The 23,666-nt window shown below is 34.6% G+C and overlaps 1 protein-coding gene across 1 annotated transcript in view; it reads left to right on the top strand.

Moving 5' to 3' along the window:
* The window catches only part of LOC108702260 (rho GTPase-activating protein 15-like), a 297,375-nt gene that overhangs the window by 144,267 nt on the left and 129,442 nt on the right, over positions 1–23,666 (top strand). The window contains exon 7 of the mRNA XM_041578094.1: positions 15,800–15,879. Within this exon, the coding sequence (XP_041434028.1) occupies positions 15,800–15,879 (80 nt within the window). The remainder of the gene's footprint in view (positions 1–15,799; positions 15,880–23,666) is intronic.

Consider the following 23,666-nt stretch of genomic DNA (forward strand, 5'->3'; position numbering starts at 1 on the left):
ACATATGTTCAACATATGAATCTGTCTTTTTTGTAAATATGTAATATTTTTGCTGTTTGTAGTTAAAAAATAAAAACAATCAGAGTGGCCACAAGTGGTCATGGTCATAAGGAGTCACCCACCAGGCCATTCACTCTATATATCAAAACTGTGTCCAAACCCCACCAATATACCACCCCTGTTGCATCAGTCCATGCACATTAGTTGCCATAAGTAGCCATGGGACCCCATACAGTCACCTGGCCATGCACCATATTGGCCAAAACAGCTCTGTAAAGCAAGTTTCCAAATGTTTGATCTGGGTATATTATCTTATAAATTGGTTTAAAAAGCAAGGGCTAAATAATACGCCTATTTCCTGTATGTAATACAATGCACACAATTTGTCCATAGCAACCAATAAGATGTTTATGTATAAAAAGGTGACCAGTAAATGCTATCTGTTTGGTAAGAGGTGATTAGACGTTTAGCAAAGTCTGTAACTTTACATTACTCCAGAGAACACTGCAATTCATTATGAGTTGACTTAATCACAGCTCACCCCTTTTTACACTAAAGACTATATTTAATGAGATCTGTGTGTAGTTCTAATATCTTTATGTGGACTTTGGGATCAATTATCAATTTTTATGGCTTGTGAGGGTGTCATTTGTATGTATAGCTTGGTCTTCTCTGCAACAACATTTTCCTCCCCTCCCTTTTGATTTATCTAATTGAAAGGTGCACCTTATTCACTTTATATAGTAATGGCGTAGAGAAGTAAGATAATATGCATGAGTCAAAATGAGCAAGTCTGGTTTACTGAACCTTTTGTGCTTTAAAATTCAGAGTTGTATACAATCCATTTGTGGCGGGTACGGTGAAAGAAGCATACCTACAAGCGTTACCTTTTGGTATGTTCTAGTAATGGTATAACATAGAGTTTCTCCAAGCTAGTAGTGTCTAAAAAGACTGTTAGCCAGGATAGATGACTAATGCACATTAACCAGTGCAGGCCTAGAAACTAAGTTTCTCCATGTCCTTATAATAGTAAGGAATAGGTTTTCAAAAAGCCGTAAAATTACCCTATGGCAAAGCCCCCAATAATCGGGGGTAGAAAGGAAATGCTCCCCCTAAAGATTATCCTGGAGTGGCCAAGAGTAAGGCAGTGCTCAGCTTTAAGAAGTATAATAACTGTTAAGTTGATTATATTAACCGGAATTGATAAAAGCTCTTTCCTGTTGTTTCAGAAATACTCTCTAATAAAACCTAGCATCCAATATATCTGTCTTCAGATTGAAACACAACACAGAATAATGCTCTCAAAATATTTATATAAAGGGTTCTCATGTCTCTTGTTAGCTGAAGGAACTACAGAAGGATGTTTTTAAATATCAGGGAAGCAGAAATAATCATTTAATTTTCCCAGGAGTTCATAAATAAAAACCTACCACCTCGGGACATAGTGTATTTGGGATTAGTGTATCACAAGCCCATCCTTTCAAGCTAATTACAGTACTTTACTCCATCTACAGTACATGGGGTTAAATAATTTTCCAACAAGAGTTCATAATAGCAGAGAAAGGGAACTAAAATTGCAATAAACTGTACAACTGTATGTGGTGTAGTCAAAAGTAGCCAAATCTAGAATAGAACTGCTCTGAATTTTTTCTTTTTATTACTCTGTTTACTTTAGTCTCTGCTACTTACATTTGGCACAAGCTAGCTGAGCTGAAATTAATCTTATGAAGTTTGACTTTAATATTCATACAAGCTTCTGATGACATCTAATGCTGAAGCTTGCATAAAGAGAAAGTATGTTAAGGTGACAGAACAGTCTAACGCAAGAAAGGTTAGAGTTCAGAAGAATGAAAATCCTTCGTCAGTGGTCAAACGACGGCCAGGACATTCTAATGTCCAAAGGCCTCTGGTGAGAGAGGTAAAGAGTATACAAATATATTATTGGTAAGATTTAGTATTGTGAATATAGATTTTACCAGACTATAGTTGAAGCTTAATTTCTTTTACATTTTCTTTCAGTCTTTTCAGCACTGATTTGCACTGATATTTTTCAGTGCCCCCCAAAAGTCAGTTTATTTTTTTCTTGGTTTAACTTGAGGTGGATAGCCCAACATCAGTGGGTTCCAGCCAGTCCTGTCCTTACTGCCAGTCCTATGATACAAGGCCCTTGTAAAGGAAATATCTGGTGGTCTAGGGGGCAAGCAGGGACGCCAGCCCCTTTTTATCAATAAAAACGTGGATTATACTATTTACTTTAAACCATGAAAAATTGTTATTTATCAAACATAAAGACTATGATAAACACGAATACAAAACTTCACCATCTAAAAGTTGCCAAGGTTATGTTGAAGTCTATGGGAGCCTTCCTTTTTCAAATCTTTGCTTTTGTGATTTTAGAGGTTTTCAGGTTATTTGACACTTGTAATCACACAAAGATTTGGTTTTTTTTCTACTCATATTTAGATTCTTTTCACATTTTTTATTAGGATCATTTAATAAATTACTTGAGATTCATGGATTTAGTGAAAACAAATTGTTTTCATTGTTTCAAACAGCTCAAACCACACAAATCAGAATTATGATTAATGGGTTTCCCCATAAAAAATACCCAAATAGACTGATGATTCCTAAATGAGTAAACAACAATTAAAAAAACTCAGTTATTTCAAGCTAGTCCCTTGAAACAAGAAACACATACATACAATATAATAGCAAAATATTTATCAAGAAATGTTTGCAAAATTGCTACTAGAGCAGCCTGTTCATATTCAAGAATGCTGCTCTTGGGTAGCGCCTTCCCTATTGGGGCAAAATGTATTTTAGCTTGTCTCTTAAACTCTTTCAAACACTAATTAGCCCCTACTTTCTGGACAAAGAGCTCACTCATTCCGCTTATCTTTACCCTCAGATGATGCGTCGTCAATTTCCACACCTACACTAGTTGGATTTATACAGCTCATTTACCTTTCTTTAGAATCTTCCCAGCTACTATACCACAACTATTTTGAAAAATTATGTGCTGCCATATGATTTGCCCAAATGGATGTTATTTTTTGTTTACATTGGTGATCACATTCAAGTTGAAGAAAATGGTCTATAGTGATTGCACTAGGAAAAATACTGCATTGTGATTAAAAGCATTCGAATTTTTATCCAAGTTTCTCACTTTAAACTTTGTACTGTATAAATGAGCCCAGATGTCCCTTATACTTTGCATAGAATGGAGGATCTAGACTCAAATGGCATCATTTTATACAATACTGTCTTAGTCCAGTAACTAACAGCAAATCAATCATATGCTTGTTTTTAAACAGATTACCTTAAAGGTGGGTGGGTTTCTAATCTTAAAACCCTCAGAGTGCTGTTCCTATTATTAAATGATGTCCTTGGATTGCAATTGCTGACCTTGTTTTGCTAGTCATAATCAGTTATACGGGGTTCTCAGTACAGCATTCTGGGAGGTGGCAAGGAAGTATGTGAGCACATAGTATTAGAAAAGAATAAATGATAAACTAAGTTATAAACACATTCTTTGAATCTGGGGGAGGGGATATAACAAAAATGATTTACTATTAGTGGTACCATGCCTGCTTTAAAAATATTGTCAACTAAATTCTGAAATAAAAAATGCTTTTCACAATAAACAGAAAAATCAGAATTAAGTTTGTGCCTAAAGGCCACTCTGGAATCAGTAAGTATGTCTTAGAACAAGAAAGGCCTGCGGTCATTTTCTTAGAAGGTCCTTCACTTTTGTGTCTTTATCTCTAAACTGCGCATCGTAACAGCTGTTACATTTTTTCCCCTTCTTTCTGTCGTTTGTTTGACAGGCTCCAGTTATAGGTTCCGATGTCTGTTTAAAAAACAGTGAGGTTGTTGGCTTTAAAACCCCTTGCTGCTTGTGTGATCAGTTGTTTTCCCAGGGTTTTCTACATAGTTTGCCAAGCAAAGGGACTGACCTTTTGTAGCAAACACTTTTTCATTTTTAAATGCTCACTTTGATTTTTATTCCATTTATGTTCATTCCAATCTGTTTACAGCCCACGAAAATGACTGTGAATTATATGTTTGTGTAATGGATTCCTTTTGTGGTTACAGTGGAATGTTTACTTTGAACAATTAGTTATCTTTGGTTAGATTACAGTGACCTGAAAAAAAAAACAAATTATTAAAAGTATTACCTTAACTACGTTGTTATAATGTTATGTGTCAGCTACAGTATGCTATTTGTAGAAAGATGAAGGAACAAAGTTTAGAGATATAATCATATAAAACCAGTTTCCCCTGTTTAACTGTAAAACTGACCTCAACATTGGAAGTCCGTTTTGTACCAGTAATAACTTGCAACTTTTCATCTCTTTTCAACTCCTTAATAATGGTGGTATGATAAATGGTGTATAAAGGAAACACTGGTGGATTTACTAATCATGCAGGGTTTTATGCCAAAGAAAACCCTTTGCAATCCAGGGCCTTGAATTATCTTTGCATATGAAAGATACTGGGGACTGGGATTTACAGTGCACTGCCTCCACATAATAAGCACTGGAGAGCACACTAGGAAAATAAAACACACAGTTTGCAGTAAACCAATTTAACGTTATATAAAATAACAGCATTGGTAAATGTGTGCCTGCCTAGCACAGTCTATACCTCAGGGTGGACAACACAGTTAAGTATAAAGGAAAATGTTCCTTTTCCCCAGAAATCTTTACTCCCCAGGTAGCGTTACCTGCTCCAATTTACCTCTCCTTTATTCATATAGTCAGTAGCTCCCACGTGGCAGGCTTGCGAGAAACAACTGTCCTCACACCAAGAACACACAAGGGTTACAACAGGCATCCAGCAGCTGAAATGGACACAGCACAACCTCTTTTTTTTATTCTGAAGTTCATCTTTTGTCCAAGATGAGCACCAACACAGTTTTTACTGCAGTTCCTTAACTCATACGCTGCACTTTCACACTCCACATATCCGGCTCTGGCTGGCTAGCTGCAGCAGCAGCAGCAAGGGTTCCCTTTGTATTTTATTTGAATTTTAACTGCACTTCCTAAATGTTTTCATTTTTAGTTTCAGTTTTCTAACAAATTCTAAAAAATTAGTTTTGAAAAACTCCAATTCAGAAATTATTGTGATAAAAACTCAAAACTACTGTATGACTCAAATTTAAAAAAAAACAACACAATTTTGAATTCTATGAAGCCATACCCATAAATCCCATAATATTATGTTATCATCTTGTAGTATAGCCCATTGTAAGCAATTCAAGGAGGAACTAATTTCTTAAGGGGAATAGTGACCTAAAGTAGGACAATAAGTATCTATAGGAAGGGTAAATTTCTAAAATGTATCCTTAATATTATGGAAGCATAAGTACTGTATCTCCTTGTATTAAGCACATTGTGTGACATAGCAGCTCCAAGCCAAAGGTGATAAACCATCAAAATGATGAATGAAAAAACAATCATTATAGAGACACATACACAAAAAATCATTACACACATATGAATATATGTGAATTCTGCTGTACACATACTGCAAAATGGCATTAGTGTGGCAATATTTGCCTATTTCAACCTCATTTTTTACACAGCTTTATAAATATGCCTTAATGTGTGTTCTTATTCCCATGCCATACTGAGAAAAAACATTAGTATAATACTTGCGTTAAAACAATATCATTGAGGCACATAAATTAGATAATCTGCAAGCAGTGATAACTGCATAGTGTTCATTCTCTCCCATTATGGAGCAATCCTTCAGAATACAACTCATGGCACAGAGTAAAGCCAATTTTATACAATATATGAAAAATGTGGAGTTACTGATGTTATGTTTGAGAAGAGATTCTCATCAGTTCATTATGTGAGTTTGGGATCCCATGAGACTTTCATTTTAATAGTATAGGTCATGAAACATGGATAAAACAAACAAAAAGAAAGTTAGCAGCCACAGAAGAGGCTGAAATATTTATATGGACAGTGATATTGCCATTAACCTTAAACATTAATGTAACAAAGCAGCCAAAACTAACTGCGGAGGACCTGGGAACAACAAGATGCAGAATTAAAGGGAAAGGAAAGTCTAGAGTTAAAATATACTATGGTTAGAAGTTACATTTATCATACATGAGTTATAGCATAATAATGCAAAATTAATGCAATATTGCATATGTAGATTATTGTATGTGCTACAATGAAGCAGGCTAAAATAAACCAACAACAATAAATCAAATTTCAGCAATTTCAAGCAGAAACAATTACATCTTAACGGTACCTTAGTTTCCAGGAAGTACTACGTCTAATTATTACAGAGAAGAAAGGAAATGAATGTACAAAATTAGAATTAGTTGCTTAAAGGAGAAGGAAAGTCATTAACCACTTGGGGGTGCCAAATGTTAGGCATCCCCGATTGAATGTATTTACTGAAAACCCCGGGTCGATGCTCCTATCAGCAGTAAACGGCACCAGCCCGGGGTTATTCCAGTGAGCACCACAGATATTATATAGAAGCTTCTCTTCTGGCGTCTTCTTTCTTCTCACAGTCGCGAATGTGCATTAGAGTGAAAAGCCAAAATTTAACGAAAAACTTTAGTTCTATTGCGCATGCGCATGCGTCTGCCCTGGGATATTTGAAAAAAGAAGAAGCCGGAAGAGGATCGCTTTGTGGTGTTTGCTGGACTAACCCCCGGGCCAGTGCAGTTTTCTGCTGATAAATACATTTACTTGCGGGTACCTAACATTTGGCTCCCCCAAGTGGTTAACGACTTTCCTTCTCCTTTAAAATGGACTCGATACCCCTAAGCAGCATCTAGATAACAGGTTTGAAAATAAGAGATCCCATACTTGTACATTAATTATTACTTATCATGATACTATCTTTGTGAAAAAAAACCTGAAAAATATATGGCTTGTTTAGCTTTATTGACAAGGTACAAGGTTACAAATCCTCATGTGTTTTACACCCTATTCACTTTTCTTTCCCATAATTCCAGTGCAATTGCTTACTTGTTCATTGATGCAAGTTGGAGCTCAAGGCAGGTAACAAATACAGGGCATATCTGTGGCACAACCTATTGGGTTAATTTAATGTTTCAGTGTTTTTAAGCAGATTTAAGGTATGGAAATCCAATTGCTAGAAAATATCCTAATTTGGAAAACCCCAGTTTAATTATTTTACCTTTTTGTGGGTGTGATTGACTAAAATCCCATGACTGTAGATAGGATCAAGTAGATAGGATTTACAAAAATGTTTCTTAAAATACTGTCATAATTAATTATCACATGAATACATTAATAAATGATGACATTTTACTTTTATGAAAAATGTCTTCAACATAAGACTATATATACATATATAACTGTTATCCTTCCTTTATAGGTGCAGAACAGACAGAATGTACAGTACTCATAGGCAACCATGTAAAAGTGCAGGAGCATGTTTTGATGCAAATGATTTAATGAATGGCATCAATGTGCATTCTACATTTCATCCATTCTATAGCAGTTGCACTTGTGAGTGCATTTGTTAATGACCCCTATAGTTATACACTAAGCACAGTTTTCCAAAGTTTCATTACATATTGGCATTTTTCAAATTAATTGCAAACACTTTTCACCTATTATGCCCCAAGTCTAACATCCAATGCAACAAACAGCTCAGTAGAAAATGTTTATAAATGCCTCATCATGTTACACAATGTCAGTCTTGATATAATCTAACTGAGACTGATTTTTAAAACTGCATCACAGAGATTAAGCTTGGCATAGCAGTCTTAAAAAATACATTTCTCCAGAACTGTATTTTTACAGCATAACTGCTTTTTTATGTTGGTGTGGAAGTGAGGCCTAAGTTATTATTTATTTATAAGTGAAACCTGTCCATAATGGGTGACACGGCTGAATTATTTTTAGTGGTGTTTATCTTATAACTCTGCGCCCGTATCTTTCTAAGTGTTCAACGAGCGATAGCTTATCTTTCAGTGTAATCCCTTGATGACTGAACAGAATGGTTTCGAGGGATCGCTTTACAGAAAGATTGTGACTGAAATGTGAGGACTGTGAGTTATGCCAAGCCAAAACTTGCGTTTTAAGGGAATGGGCCAGCTTGTCCTTATACTGTTTTCTCACATTCCTGAATCTAAATTAACCTACAGGAAAAAAAATTAAAACATTAATAAACGGCGAAAAGAATGATGTCACATTTTGTCAAAGCTCAGGATTACACTGTTATAACAAAGTTGCTTGAAAAGGCAATGACAGTAACATTCAACAGTAATCTAGGGTTTTAGATTGTTTACATATCCTTTGTTTTGACAAAATATGTCTCTTTACTACTCTGCTGGCAGATGGTCTAAAACAATTTAAATGACTCCAGTATTATCAATACTCTTTGTTATTATTCATGGATTCCTCTATCAGATTGCCTGCACTGATAAAACTAATATCATACAGACTTTATATAGAGAAGTAATTGGTTTATGGGAACAAGAAAAACATACACTGCAGTTTTCTGCAAAATCTGGCCTCTTAGCTCTCTAGAGTCAAGCCCTTTGACCACCGACCATTTCGGCTTGCTTTATTGTTGATGTGCATTGTTCTTGTTGTTGTGACTTGCTGTGGGAATTTTAGAAAACAAAATAGTTCATACTTTTTAGACAATGATACTGAAAATAGTAGGATATAGTATCTTTGTGGACTGGGCATTTTTCTTTTATTTGTTAACATTTACATTTTATATTCTTTATTGTATGTGAGATCTGTGCCTGTACTAAGAGGTACTAAACAAGGAAAAGGCCATCTTTGATACTGTAACTAGGGGTAATATAATAAAAGGTGCAACTTTGCTACTTGTCTAAACTCATTGCCCATTCAGCTTTCTAAAAAAAACTATATATCTGATTGGTGCTATTGGTTAGTAGACCTGAGATAACCTTTTGCTTTTTAGTACATTACCTTTATATCTAGGGATGTCAGGATACATTGGCTTGAGTCATACACTGGATAACTCCAGCAGATGGTTCCCTATACTGTTTTCTGAAGCAGTAATGTGTAATAACCACTTACAGTAAATGGCAGGAGAAAAGTCCATGACACATACCAAAGTTCAGGGCAGGCAGCAAATCAAATATCAGGTCAGAGGTCAGTACTGAGAAGCAATGAGAAGAGGAACTAGGCTGGGATTCAGGAACTAAGGCAGGAGCTCAGAAATTCACTAATGGGCTGGATCACAGCTAGAGGTTAAATGATCAAGCAACTTGTAATCGTACTCAATCTTGCCAATGCAATGTGGTCATTTATTAGTGTGTTAGTAAGCCCTTTATTTCTAAAACCTGCATTATGTGGTAATTGAGATTAATTTATGTTGTATAATTAAGGAACTTTTGAAGTGAATTTAATTTATAATGCGTTTTTTGCTACTTCAAACAAATAGGACTCAAGTTAGTACACCACACTCTAATGTTCCTGCAGCCTTCCCTCTTTTCTTCATGCTCTGGTGTTTAAAGCACTCACAGGGTTTCTCCTACTAGTCTGTAAGCTTCTCCATTTTGTGATTTGGCTGAACCCCAGAATCATTTGTGAAAATTTTGGCCGAATACCAAACCAAATCCTAATTTGCACTTGCAAATTAGGGACCAGAAGGAAAAAGAGAACCCTGTATATAAAAAAAAAAAAATTCATGTGATTTTAATTAATCATCAGATTCAGATCCAACAGGCACAAGGATTTGGCGAAATCCTGCTGAAAAAGCAAAAAACCTGGCCGAATACCTAACTGAATCCTGGATTTGGTTCATCCCCATCAAATACTGTAACTAGCCCTGGATAGGCCCTACCTTCATTTTCAGGAAACTATTTAATTTTTAACATTGAATCAGATGCTGAAACTAACAGTAGCCAAGCATGTTACAACATCTACATATCTTTATGACATTAAGTCACCCTACACTCTACTTCACCAGCAGTAGATGGGCAATGTTAAATGATGTACAGCTGTTTGTCAGAATTCACAGGTCCATCACATCTTAATCCTTTTGGAGTGTTTCCTTCAAACTATTCTGAATATAATAATGGTAGCTCATTTTCTAATATCATTCTAAATAATTAAAACTGTGAGATGGTTGTAAGTAACTCAGGGTACCGAGAGTAGCAATTCAGCTAAATAGATGATTATATTATAAGCGATGAAATGCCATGTAAAAATAACCGGTAAAGTTTGTGGCCAAATGTAAACATCTCGTTATTGGGAAATATACATAAGATTGATACTTATTTCAGAGTGAAAATAAATAGTAGTAAACACAACCAAGACGTAGATGACATTGATACACAGTGTGGTTTGGGAAGTTGAAAGTTTTCGGTGAATATTCGGAACAAGAAAGAGAAATGATATCATTAACATAAGCATACAGCAGTACTACAGCATTATTTAACAGAACTATTGTACCTCAAGGTGAAGCATATTAGCTTTCTAATGGCCTTATGTGCTTCTTGAGAAACATTCAGAATAAAGAAAAATAGAGCTGGAAAATTTGAGGTCTTTAAAACACTATTTGATCTGTGTTTTCTTTGGGAAATGCAAATGTTAGCATTCAAATAATGGGCTTGATCCAATTAGCTGTGAAAATCTGGAGAAAATGGACTTCTTCCATATATAGGTACACTTAATCAAAGCAGTCAGGGCTTATTGCCAATAAATGTAAGTACATTAGTTACTTTACATACATAAGAGAACAGTTAATCGGGAGTCCCAAAATCAAAGCAGCAAAAATAAATGGATCTCATTAATTGCATCTCAATATGACACCTAAGACATCCACATTTCACATTGGACAGAGAAAGCATATTATTTAACAATAATAATTAACACAACATCAGAATTGTTTTTTTCATTTTAAATTCCAATATTTTTTGCTAGAATTTTTTTTCTTTTGGAGCATTTATGGACATTGATAGGGAAAAACATTATTGATGATTGAAAGGGGTCCATTTTGACAACAGAAATTGGGATTTCTTATGTATTTTTATGCTGATCATCTGTTTTGGAATAATGATGTTCACCATTAGCAATGAGCAAACCTGGCCTATTTACCCCCAAGATTTGTGAAACCAAAGAAAATTTTGCATAATGGTGAATTATTTGTGAAAAAAAATAGCATTTTTTCCATCAAAATAAAATAAATTGTGAAATTCTAACAATAACATTGATGGGTTTTCCAGCACTACAGAAGAAAACAAAACAAAAGAAAAATGACATTTTAAACATTTTATTTTCTCTGCATTTTTTTTTTGGCTGGTGCAAAAACTGTGTTTTATTAGCACAACAAAACAAATGACAAAATTTGCATGGATTCACAAAAAAAAAACACTGGTAAAAAGCAGCAAAACTATACCAAGTGTGAACTGATAACTGGAGAACAGTTTGAAGGGAGATATACCTGTATTTCCCCTAGCTTCATGTTTTACTCCCATATGTACAGCAGTCCTGAGTGGGTTAATTCCCCTAGGAAGTCTCACCTGGGGAATAGTGATAGGCGAATTGGTTCGTGAAATTTGCAAAATGGTGAAAAATTTGTGAAATACATTGCAGTCAATGGGTTTCCGAATAATTCAGAAGAGCGTCAATTTTTATGCGCGACTATTCTGATGCACATCCAAATTTTTTGGACACGCCAGATTTTTTGCGCATTTATTCGCAAAATGCGGAAATTCGCCTCAAATTTGCACCTGGCGAATTTATTCATCCATCACTACTGGGAAAAAAATAGCAAGCTAGATCTGCTAGCTGATGGAGAGGAGAGCAAGATTGGGCTACACGCTGAAAGTGTTGAGACCTGGGATCTGAGTGAAACAGTTTGGAGCTGCTGTCTGTTTTCCCAAAGGAAAAGGACTCTGTAAAGGTACTGTGACTCTGTGGAGTTATACTTGTGTTTAGCCAGGAATCCCAGTAGGGGACTGGTATTAGAGAGGGAAAATACCCCGTGTATTAGTTAGAGCCCAAGTGTGACAAGGATTTTGTTTTGTTTTATTTTATTTTTTTTTATGCCAGTTTGCTCACAGAGTCTGTACATGTAACAATAAATGGACTTCACCCTGTTATGAACTGTCTGTTTGTCTGATACTGCTCACACAAGAGAAAAAGTTTCACCATCTCAGTCCTGCAAAAAAAAAACATTTAAAAAAAAACAGTGGTGAAATGAAAAAAAAAGCTTTAGAAAATAAATCATAAGTAAATCTGTTTGCTGAAAAAAAAATGAGCAGGCAAAAAATTTAACTTTTATTAAAATTTCACCCCTGTGCTGTGCAACAGGAGAACATAGCTACCTTTGCAACAACTTTTAATATAGGCACTGTAGGATGGGAATGAGTTATTATAAAATCTCTTTCAGTGCCTGCTGCTTAACTCTGATCCTCCAACATTGAGGTCTCTGTGTAGTTTTCTCAAGTTCCAGGGCAGTTATTTTGAAAGGGAGTTTAATGGTTATTTTTTACGTCTCTGAATCATGATACATAGCCAGAATAAAGTTTTGATCTGACTTTAACTGCTGTTGCTATGATTATACACAAAACTAGATGTAATGCCAAGTAAAAGATTTGTTCTGAGAGGGTAAAAACACACACTTCTGTAAGGAAATAATGTTGAACACTGCTAAATCTTTAAAGTCTTCTTATCCTCGGATCAAAACATAGTATGTCAATGGGCATAGGAAAAAGTGACTTGGGGGACGCAAATGCCCTTGGACCAGTAATGGGTAGAATATAAACCACATTCTGACCTATTTACACACAGATATATTGTGCTAAAATTAAAAAAAATTGTATCAAACAACTTAGTATTAAACAATACATTTTTTAGTTTAACAACTTGCAGTATACCACATACCTCATTGTAATAGTACTCACAGATGATGCAGTTCAGGACTCTACTCCTTAAACAACTTAGTATTCAACAGTACATTTTTTATTAATAAATAACTTGCAGTATACCACATACTGTACCTCATTGTAATAGTACTCACAGATTAGTTTACAAAAACTATAAAAAGTCCTCAGTAGAGGAATTACATGCTAACTGCCTTTAGTTCTTAGCACAACTCAAAATATGGGTCTAGTTTTGCAATGGCTAATTATCCTCCATACGGGTCTAGTTTTTCAATGGTTAAATATCATCCATAGGGTCTTTTATCTCAGCTATGCCACTTATTTTCCTAATATAGGCATAGAGGGGTGGTCACTTAGTAATCTGTATCATGTAACAATAGACACTTACAGGTAAATACATAAGTGTGGCTCCATGAAAACACCCATTTTGTAGGACCTTATTCTTGGCTTTCTAAGTTGGGTGTGCCAGTAGGTTAAGCCCCGATGTCATGTTTGATATCAAGAGACATAAAAATGAATGATGATTGCTAATTTCCCCCAATTTTTGGCTTGTGTGTTCCATTCCCAAAACATACAAGACAAAAAACTCTTAACAACATAACACAAAGTCATATAAAACTAATAAGATTTGTCACAAGCTGTTGGGGTTTCTGAAATAAATGAGAAGTTTAATGCATTACTTCTAATACAGGAGCCATTATTTACTTCTTTGAGTTATATCCATTTAATTTGATTAAAAAAATGTGCCATTCAGTGCAAGCTGTGCACTACACTACTGTGTATTCCAGAACAGTAATGCTCTTTTGCCACAATTACCATGGTATGGTCAGAATCCAGATGGAGGTTTGCTGTATGTCTTTCTACTGCATTCCTTTATATTTTGCTCAACACTTTATGTAAATCCTGAAATAAAGGTGCCTTTAGCTATTTTGTTTGAAAATTGTTCACAGGATCACAAGTAAAAAAAGGAACTTTTAAGTCAGTTCTCTCTTCTAAATTACACTTGGCCTAACTGTGTTTCTAAAATAATATATGTAAGATCCAGCTAGGAGAATGCGGTTGTGAAATACTTGCCTAAATCCTCCAATTTACGTTGGTTTGGTTTGGCTAAACTTTCAAAGTCCTTGGAGTAAGGAACTATGGATTCTGAATACAGTAATTGTAGTAATATTTCCAACTATGTATTTGTCTCCTTATTGTGGGAGACCCAAGTGAAACCCTATTCAGAGGCCTGTTTAGGAACAGTTTAGGAAAAGGTGACTGGCTTTTTTTGTAGTTTAAGATGCCAATATACAGTACTATATACAGTATGCACTCATTAAAGAAAACAAAATAAAAAATTTATGGGACAAATTGAACTGAGGACTCCTACATTAATATAAATATAACATAACAGTTAGGAGGCGGGTTTTACCTCGCACTTGCTTATTTATCAAACTATTTTATTAATGTGCTATTTCCAAATCCGACTGCTTTGAGAACAAATATAGTTTTTTTTCCACTGGTGTTTAGCCACAGCCCTACACTACCATTAGATAAGATAAGATTAGATAAAATAAATACATCAATATATAATATATATATATATATATATATATATATATATATATATATATATATATACAGGTATGGGATCCGTTATCCGTAAACCCATTATCCAGAAAGCTCAGAATTACGGAAAGGTTGTCTCCCATAGACTCCATTATAATTAAATAATCCCGATTTTTACAAATGATTTCCCTTTTCTGTGTAATAATAAAACAGTAGCTTGTACTTGAACCCAACTGAGATATAATTAATCCTTATTGGAAGCAAAGCCAGCCTATTGGGTTTATTTCATGATTTTCTAGTAGACTTAAGGTATGAAGATCCAAATTATGGAAAGATCTGTTATCCAGAAAACCCCAGGTCCCGAGCATTCTGGATAACAGGTCCCATTCCTGTATATATATAATCCATGAGAACTCCTATAAAACCATGAATGTCATGGAATTTATTAAAATATCTGAATATAAATAGTACAAATAAAAAAAAAGCACTGAACGATCTGAAAAAAAATTATAAATACCTCAAAAACCTCTAAAAATGCAAGTTTTTCAGACAATTACTAGTGAAAAAAAATCCAGAAACCTCTAAGGGAGTTATTTATCAAAATTCAAATTTATCTCATTATGTTCTGAGATATACTCCAACCAAATCTGCATGGGTTATTTCCCCTTATTTATCAATACATTTTCCTGAAAAATTCCAGTGTGGGAAAAAAAAAAATTGTGAAAATCGTGCAAAAATTTGAATCGTACAAATTTTTTGGATTCTCCACCTGAAAATAGAAATTTGAGTAAATGGGTCCCTTTGTGTTTCCTCTAGCTTCTATAGAAATATCACTGGCTCAGTTTCAACCTTGCCTAGGCAGTGACTGACCACAAGCTACCTCATAACATTTTACAGTCCACCTGTTGTACTACACCCTACACCCTTGGACCCTGCATTCCAGCCTAGTTGAATTGGGGCATGTTTATGCACTTCATTTTGGAGCACAGAGACCTGTGGCCACTCCCATGAATACAAAAATACCTGCATCTGGCATTGCAGTATTCATTCAAGTGATGGGAAGGAACTTATACATCTCCCCTCCCTACCCATACCTGTTCCCTAACTTACACATCACTCATAAGTTAAAGTATAGTTTTTTATTCTATTACTACTGTATATACTATTTGCTGGTAATTCCATGCATTAGTAATCATAATTTGCTAATGACTTGCTTGTTTTTCCGTCTGCACAACTTTCCTTTTTGTTTTAAAGCTGCTTTAAAGTTTTTATTTTTGTAAATAGCTTCTGTTTCTATAAATATTCAGTAGCTTACCCTAATTAAAAATTTGCATCACTGTCAGTGAATAACCATTTGTGCATTTCTATATTTATAGGAATGGATGCTGATGGGATATACAGAGTCAGTGGGAACCTGTCCACAATACAGAAACTACTATTTATTGTAAATCAGGGTACGTTCTTTCTAGTGCATTTCTAGTTTTAGACTTCCCCTAATTCAACTGTGTTTTTCTTGGACTGGAGGAATCTTTTTTTTTTTTTTTCATTCTTTTCTCACTGCCATTTTGATCAATGTTTAGATTTTTCCCTTTGGTTTTTGACGATGCTTTGAGCTTATCTGTAAATGAAAAGGAAAAAAAGTTTAGTGGTTAGCTTTTGAACTTTTCTGGGCAATAATGGCCACAGGGGAAGATGTTTCCCAGCAATTGAGTATTGTCTTGTAGAGCTAAAAACTCATAGCTTTAACTACTTTATCATTAAGAACAGGAAATACCCATACTGTAGGTCCCAATAGCTATTGTGGGAATTTCCAGACAATAAGACCAATAACCATTAAATACTTATTTTTTACAATTAGGTTATTATTATTATTGTAAATTGAGTAGCTTATTTTATTCTACTGAAGAATGTAAATTAAGCCAGAGCCTACCTTATGGAAACATCATCGACTTGTCTTTTGTGCTTGCTACTCAACTCTTTGATTTCTTGTTATTTCTAAATATTAGAATCTTCCAATCCAAGTCTTGGTTTTGTTAGACTGGAGCCTGAAATCATTTCACTGCCTGCCGAGCCAGGATATCCCTTGGAAAATCTGCCTTTTATAATAAGCTACAATTACTGCCTTTAATCTTCCATACTCAATATAACCAAATTCCCAAGAGATCTCATTCACTCATGAGTTAAAAATTAATGGTTTTACTTATATACATGTAACATTTAGGGATATTTGTCATTATTTAGGACTTAGAAGTATATGAAAGAAGCTGAAAGTTTCCATGGCATAAGGGAAGAGAAAATGCAATGAGAACTTGCTGCTTTGTTTTTCTCCTCCACATTATAACAGTCCAATGATACTGGACTATTGCTGTCCATCTTTATGTATTTTATTCTGTTCTTTCAGTTGTTTATTCATCATGAATACTCAGGCATACTGAGTACAGACTATTGACTGAGAAAATAACTATTATTTAAGTTTCCTCCCTTTGGAACCCAGCTCACAGCTTTTATTTGGTTCCATATAAATTTAGATTCATTAGTTCCATTAGAAATATGGATAACATAGCTTAAGTTGGAGAAGAACTTTTATGAGGAATATGGTTCCCTGCAAGTCAGTTCTTGCTGCATCATATAATAAACTGTACTGCTGGTAAAGTGCATTTGTTTTACTAGGTCTTAGCAGAATTGTGCATGGTATATAAAGGTATATATATATTGATATAAAAAAACAAAACATATTATTAAAAGGGAAGAAGGTTCTTGGCACATTCAAAATTTGACTCTGATTAAATAATGAAGACACCCAACAATTTATATGTACTGTACTCCATCATGATGATGTCTGTGAAGTCATAAAAATCGTAATCACTCTTGATGAACCTGCAGGTTGGAGTAGACAATGTATTGATTGTCACTTATATCATGAAGCACATTACTGAACATGTGCAAATATCCTTGTATATTCCCCTTATTTTTGAGACAGCTCCTGTAGAATCATTGTTATTTAAAATAAAGACATTATGTTTAGGAATGAAATACAAAGCACTCTTACTTTAAGGCTTTTTGCAAATGCAGTAAATTAGAGATGATGTTTTTTTGTTAAACCACCTATTGCCTAAAAACTAAAAATGGACCAACTTTTTGACCTATTGTGGAATTGTTCCATTGGCGTTGTCCAACTTTAATATTTCAATTTTTCTTATGACTTCTTGGGACTCACTGAAGATGCTGAGAGCTATTGTTTTTTTTTTTATTGTAGTGCCTTCAGGAAACATATGCTTGATCATACATTATGTTTGGTTGTTTATAATAATATATAATAATATAGTAAGAACAACTGTATATAATAATTGCAAATACACTATTTGTCATTTAAAGGAAGCTGGCATTCAAGAAATTCTAGCTGTATGGGGGAATTATCGTATTGCTTTCATTATTTAATTGAGATGCACCATGTATATGCAGGCCAATTAGGGCTCTAGGTTCGACTTTAGTCAAGTGGGTTTTTGGAACGAATTCAAGCCTTCATAGTTCTTACCTCTTGGAGATGTAAGTGGAGAGGCAATCGGAAGAAAATCAAATCCACGATTATTTCTACTCAAGACGTTTCCAAGTTAACCATCCAAAAAGATAGATTTGAACACAAGAAAAAATATCTGGGGACACACCGGTAAAGCTGAACCTTTGCGTGCATCACGTGAAATGCTACCCTGGAAAGCATGTAGTCCGATACAATCCAATGGAACACTGAGCACAGGCTAAAGGAGAAGGTTAATTATAAATTAAAAGTCCTATACTTTTAAGCAGATGGTTCTTTGATGTATAGGTGATTCAGTGCCGGTTTAAATGGATGAATAAAGTATTGGACTTTTCATTTATAATTAAACTTCTCCTTTCATGGTGCTCTGCGTTTCATTGGATTATAAAGATAGATTTGGTCTACCTAATCATAGGGCCCAGGGACAGTGGCTAACAGATCTGTTGATAAAGATAATCCACAAGAGATGGTACAATATGAATACTAAATTGTATTGAAGAAGGTCTGTAAAGTTGTACAGGATACCCCATAATTCAGAAGATGACTCTTTACATAGTTACATAGTTACATACTTAAATCAGGTTGAAAAAAGACAAAGTTTATCAACTCCTCCAAATAAAAACCTAGCATCCATACACACATCCCTTTCTTTTTCTTTTTTTCTTGAATAACATCGAAATTTCTACTTACCCACAATGCACATCTCTACAGTAGGTCTTCTGATGACTTCCCTGACTTAGTTCAGTTTGTTATACAGTATTTCTATACTCCCAAGGCATTCTCAATCCAAATATAAAGAAGATTGTACTAAGCAGCTAGTTGGAACCCAAGTTGTCTATAGAGTGATACAAATGTCTGTCTGTCTTCTTAGCTGAAATAGTCAATTATATTACTTATTTGTTTATCCCCCCCAACAAGTTTTTTTACAATTAATAATAGTCTCATAATTACCTTTAGTACCAATGCATGCCAGATATATTAACCTTTAGAAACTGTGACCACCCTCCTACGAGTCCTGTTTGCCTTTGCATTCTTGAGCAAATTATGCATATTACAGTATATAGAGAGAAATTTTTTTTTTAGAAATGCTATATATTTTATTTAGTTGGATTTTGCTCACCATCAAACAAGGCTACAGTGAAATAAACTACATTATTCTCTCCCCCCCACCTATCCTACAGGGTGTTTTTCTGCATCAGAAACTATTGATATTAAACTACATGGCTTACATGAGATAAGATTATCTTTTAGGAATGATTTATTTTTCCTATTAAAAGTAAGAAATCACATGATTGTAAGTGGGAAAGAGTTAGGCACCATCACTTTCCGAGTCTTAAAACTTTTATCTTGTATTTCTTACTGATAGAAAAAGTCAGGCTCTTCACAATTTTATTAAAAGAATATTGCAGTTGAAGTACAGTATCTGTTTTGGTTGCACAAGTGAACATTCTGATTGAATATATTAATATCGACATGGATGTCTCCTTAGATCGGGATCTACCAGTAGACCTTTAGTTGGAGATCAGTAGATCTCAAGACACTGTCAACAAACAGCTTGTCTAAATCACCCTCCTGTTTTATTCAGATATTTATTATATTAAGGTTACATAAGAAATAAATATAAATAATATAATAAATATATAAAATGCATTTTCTCATAACACAATAAATAATATAATATAATAAATAATAAAATGCATTTTCTCATAACACAATATTTAAGTCATATTTTTCACAGAGTGGTAACAATGCTTTTATGGATGTAGATCATAATGGGACAATATCACTTAAAGTAGATCTTGCATTAGTAAAGCATGGGCACTTCTGTCCTAGAACCTATTTGGGGGAATATTTATCAAGGGTTGAATTTCGAATTGAAAAAACTTCAAAATTCAAATTCAAAAGACCAACCAAAATTAAGTCGAAGTTTTTTTGGTTGAATAGGTCAGTTTTTGATCAAATAGGTCTGTATGCGGCTGAATTTGAATTGTACGAATCGAAGAAATATCGCATTCAATCGAATTTGATTCGAAGTTTTTCCCAAAAACCTTTAATTTTTCAAAGTCCACCAATTGACTCCAAATAGGTTTTAGGAGGTCCCCCATAGGCTAAAACAGCAATTCGGCAGGTATTAGATGGCGAATGGTTGAAGTCACATTTTTAAAGAGACAGTACATGATAAATTTCCATATTCGAATTTTCAAATTTTTTTTAATTTTTTTTCAAATTTGGACTGTTCCCTAGTCAAAGTACACAAAAAATAGCTCGAAATTCGATTTTTCTTTTCATTTGAAAATTCACCTCAACCTATGATAAATCTGCACCTTGGAGTCAATTGGTGGACTTTGAAAAATATAAGTTTTTTTTGGGGAAAACTTCGAATTGAATTCGATACGGACCTATTTTGACCAAAAAAAACTTTGACTTCATTTTGGTTGTTTTTTTGAATTTGAATTTCGAACTTTTTTCAATACCAATTTTGAACCTTGATAAATATGCCCCTAAATGTTAACTACCATTTGCGAAGGTTTTTCTTGCCCATAATGCATCTCACTCTGTATTTTTGTACCCGCAACTATCAGAATGGTTCAAGGGTTTCTTTCTGACAGTAAACAGTGTGCATTTAAGGGCAACTTAGGTCCACCTTGTACAGTAAGTACTGGCGACCCATTGGCATCCACATACAACTCCTTACTAGATACTCCCTAGAGCTAAATGACTCCAGAACACTGCACTTTGGACCTTTTACTGGATACGCTAATAAAGGCTCAAATGATGCAAAGTTGCAGAAAGTGTTAGGTGCAAGCAAAATAAGAATGGCACAGGAATTAAACCTTTAAAAATGTATTGGCCCTGCTTAAAGCTATATGTAGATGACTGAGACGTTCACACGTGTGATGGCAATTAAATAGTACAAAAAGTATATTTTAAAGTGTACCAATGTACAACAAAGATACCTTGTAGTTTAGCATAATTCTAAACTGTTTTGCATTGTGTAGTTTCAACTTTTCTAACACTATTGGAGCAGCTATTTTTGTTTGAACAGATTTAGACAAATGGTTGAATGGTTGCAATGCTTAAAACCCTTCAATGAGGTACACTCACAGGCCAGTTAACTAAAATTTGAATCTCATAAAAAACTGATAATAACTTAATGCAAGGTTATGCACTTTGGCAAAAATGATATAATTGCAAGTTATACACTAAGGGGCAGATTTATAAAGTGTTGAAGTGAAAATTTGAAATAAAAAAAATCAAATTTCGAGCTATTTTTGTGTACTTCGATTTGAATTTGAAAAAAATGAGAACATTTGAATATCAAAATGTATCATGTACTGTCTCTTTAAAATTTTGACTTTGACCATTTGACATCTAAAACCTGCTAAATTGCTGTTGTAGTCTATGGGGGACCTCCTAGAACCTATATGGAGTCAATTGGTGATCATAAAGTTGAAAAGCCACCATACCACGTCAAGGTAAACCCCATATGGCGGTCCCTAACTTACTTAACTCAGGTCACAATATAAAAAGATACTTCTCTGCATAATAGCATTACCTATACACAATGTGTGTTGTGCATTGGTTTCAATCTGAAGGCTGAATCCTCCCCCGCCAACAAGGGTATGGTGGCTTTTCAACTTTATGATCATAACTTTGTAACTAAAAACCCCTGTTTTGTAAACATATGCATTTGCATTTATATTGAATTACTTATGAGACAGGGGCCCAGGGAAGTGCATTGTAAGTAGCACTTCCATTATACTTAAATATATTGTTTATTAGCCTTAAGAGTGCTTCCACAACCCCCCCCCCCCAGATTTTTGAAATGAGAACTTCCCAAAGACACTCCTCTTACAACAAGCTTTTATACATTTTTACAGAGCATTTACCATAAGAGCAAAGGGTACACAGATATACCATACATGGTCAAAAGCCGTCCTTCTATATTAGAAGGCATGTAAGCTTAGTAAATATTGCAATACCTATTGCACCATTTTATGGTTTCTTGATTCCAACATGCACAAACCATAAAATCTATGTCTGCTAGTTTGAGACAGGATGGGTGTTTGCAGTTCTGAAGCAACACTTCTGTATCTAACTGCTGTTTGACTTCTGTCTGCAGAGTCTTGACCTTTGGTCAGCATGTCATTGTATGATTACCTGAGACCACCATCTGCCCCCCCCTTTAACCTATCTGCCTTGGGTTCAGCTTCTGGGTATCAGAATGGGGCTCTTAAGACGTGATATTTGATTTATATTATTGTACCCTGTATACCAGCTGTTACCTGTCTGCGATAGGATGTTCTCATTATTTTATTGTCAATATCATTATTTTATTGCCAACATCTCCCTTATATTGAAGAACAAATGTGAATTAGAATTTGAATAAATTTCATCTAGGTTTTCAAGAGTTATTCAAAAATTGGTATTCTACAACTACCTCTTTGTCATTTTCCAATATGTTAAAATAGAAAAAATTAAAATGAGAAAGTTTTGCAAAATAACTTATTATTTTATCAATGGCCTTAACAAAGTGTGATCAAAATAAGGTCACACACTACAGAAACTGTGCTCTTATTAAGCACACTGCCAGCCTAAATAATTTAATAATAAAGAATATGCCTGCTTGATTAATTGTTGTAGAGTAAAACTTACAATAAACCTGTCTTGATCAGTGCTTCACAGAGGCAATATTACTGTCTGTGCAGTTGTTTAACAAGAATTTAATTGGAAAGATAAGTGAATGCACATTTAAAAGTATTGTTCATTTGCTTTATAATCACCCCATCCCTCAAAGTATTGACAGCACAAGACACAAATCGTTTCCAATTTTACAAGTATTGTTTTTCATATGTGTGCCTTAAATAAAACTGTTATAATTAGAAGATTTATTGGTTCTGCCTTAGCAAAAACCAAAACATTATTTTAAACAGACCAGTGACTCTTTTGTTAACAAGAGAAGTTTTGCCCGGGGACATATTGCATCCTGGGATAGTTGTTTTACCTTTCCTGCTCTTTTTTTTTTTTTAATGAAACATATCCAACAGGGAATAAGTGGTACTCATTAGAATAGTAGATCTCTGCACTATTATACTATAGTATAGAATAAAGGAGATCAATGAAATAATACAGGGCATAATCATGGTGTAATCAATAGATACTAATAGACAGCACTGAGCAAAGCATACCCTTCTATAAAACTTATAAGAGGAATATCATCCATTCTGCTTAGAGTTCTATAACTTCCTCGGGGGAATCCACTTTAGGTGAAACCCAGAAGAGGAACTATTTAGCCTCTAAAACCTGCACACTGCTTCCCATTCTAGGCCACAATGCCACTAAGATCAAATCCCTTCTAACACTCCTTGATGGAACTCAAAGCTGCTCAGTTAAATAGCCCTGATCCTGAATGTCTAGAGGAACCTATGACAGAAGATACTGTAGCTGCCCGCTCAATAAATTCTGCACTAATATGAGTCTACTCTTTTGACCCCTGGGGGAGTCTCTGGCAAAAGCTTGGAGATCACATGGCTTGCATAATATATATTTTAGCACACTGCCACTTAGGAAAACTAGGGTTCAAGTTTACAAGCATTGCCAAGTAGGCCTTGTCAGATCCCACTTTCATATTAGTGCACTTTTACTGTGTATTTTCACACTTAAAGCCAGTGAAATTGTTGTTTATAGTGAAGGGAGTAGAAAGAA

This window comes from Xenopus laevis, chromosome 9_10S (genome assembly GCF_017654675.1).
Source record: "Xenopus laevis strain J_2021 chromosome 9_10S, Xenopus_laevis_v10.1, whole genome shotgun sequence".
NCBI classification, from domain to species: Eukaryota; Metazoa; Chordata; class Amphibia; order Anura; family Pipidae; genus Xenopus; species Xenopus laevis.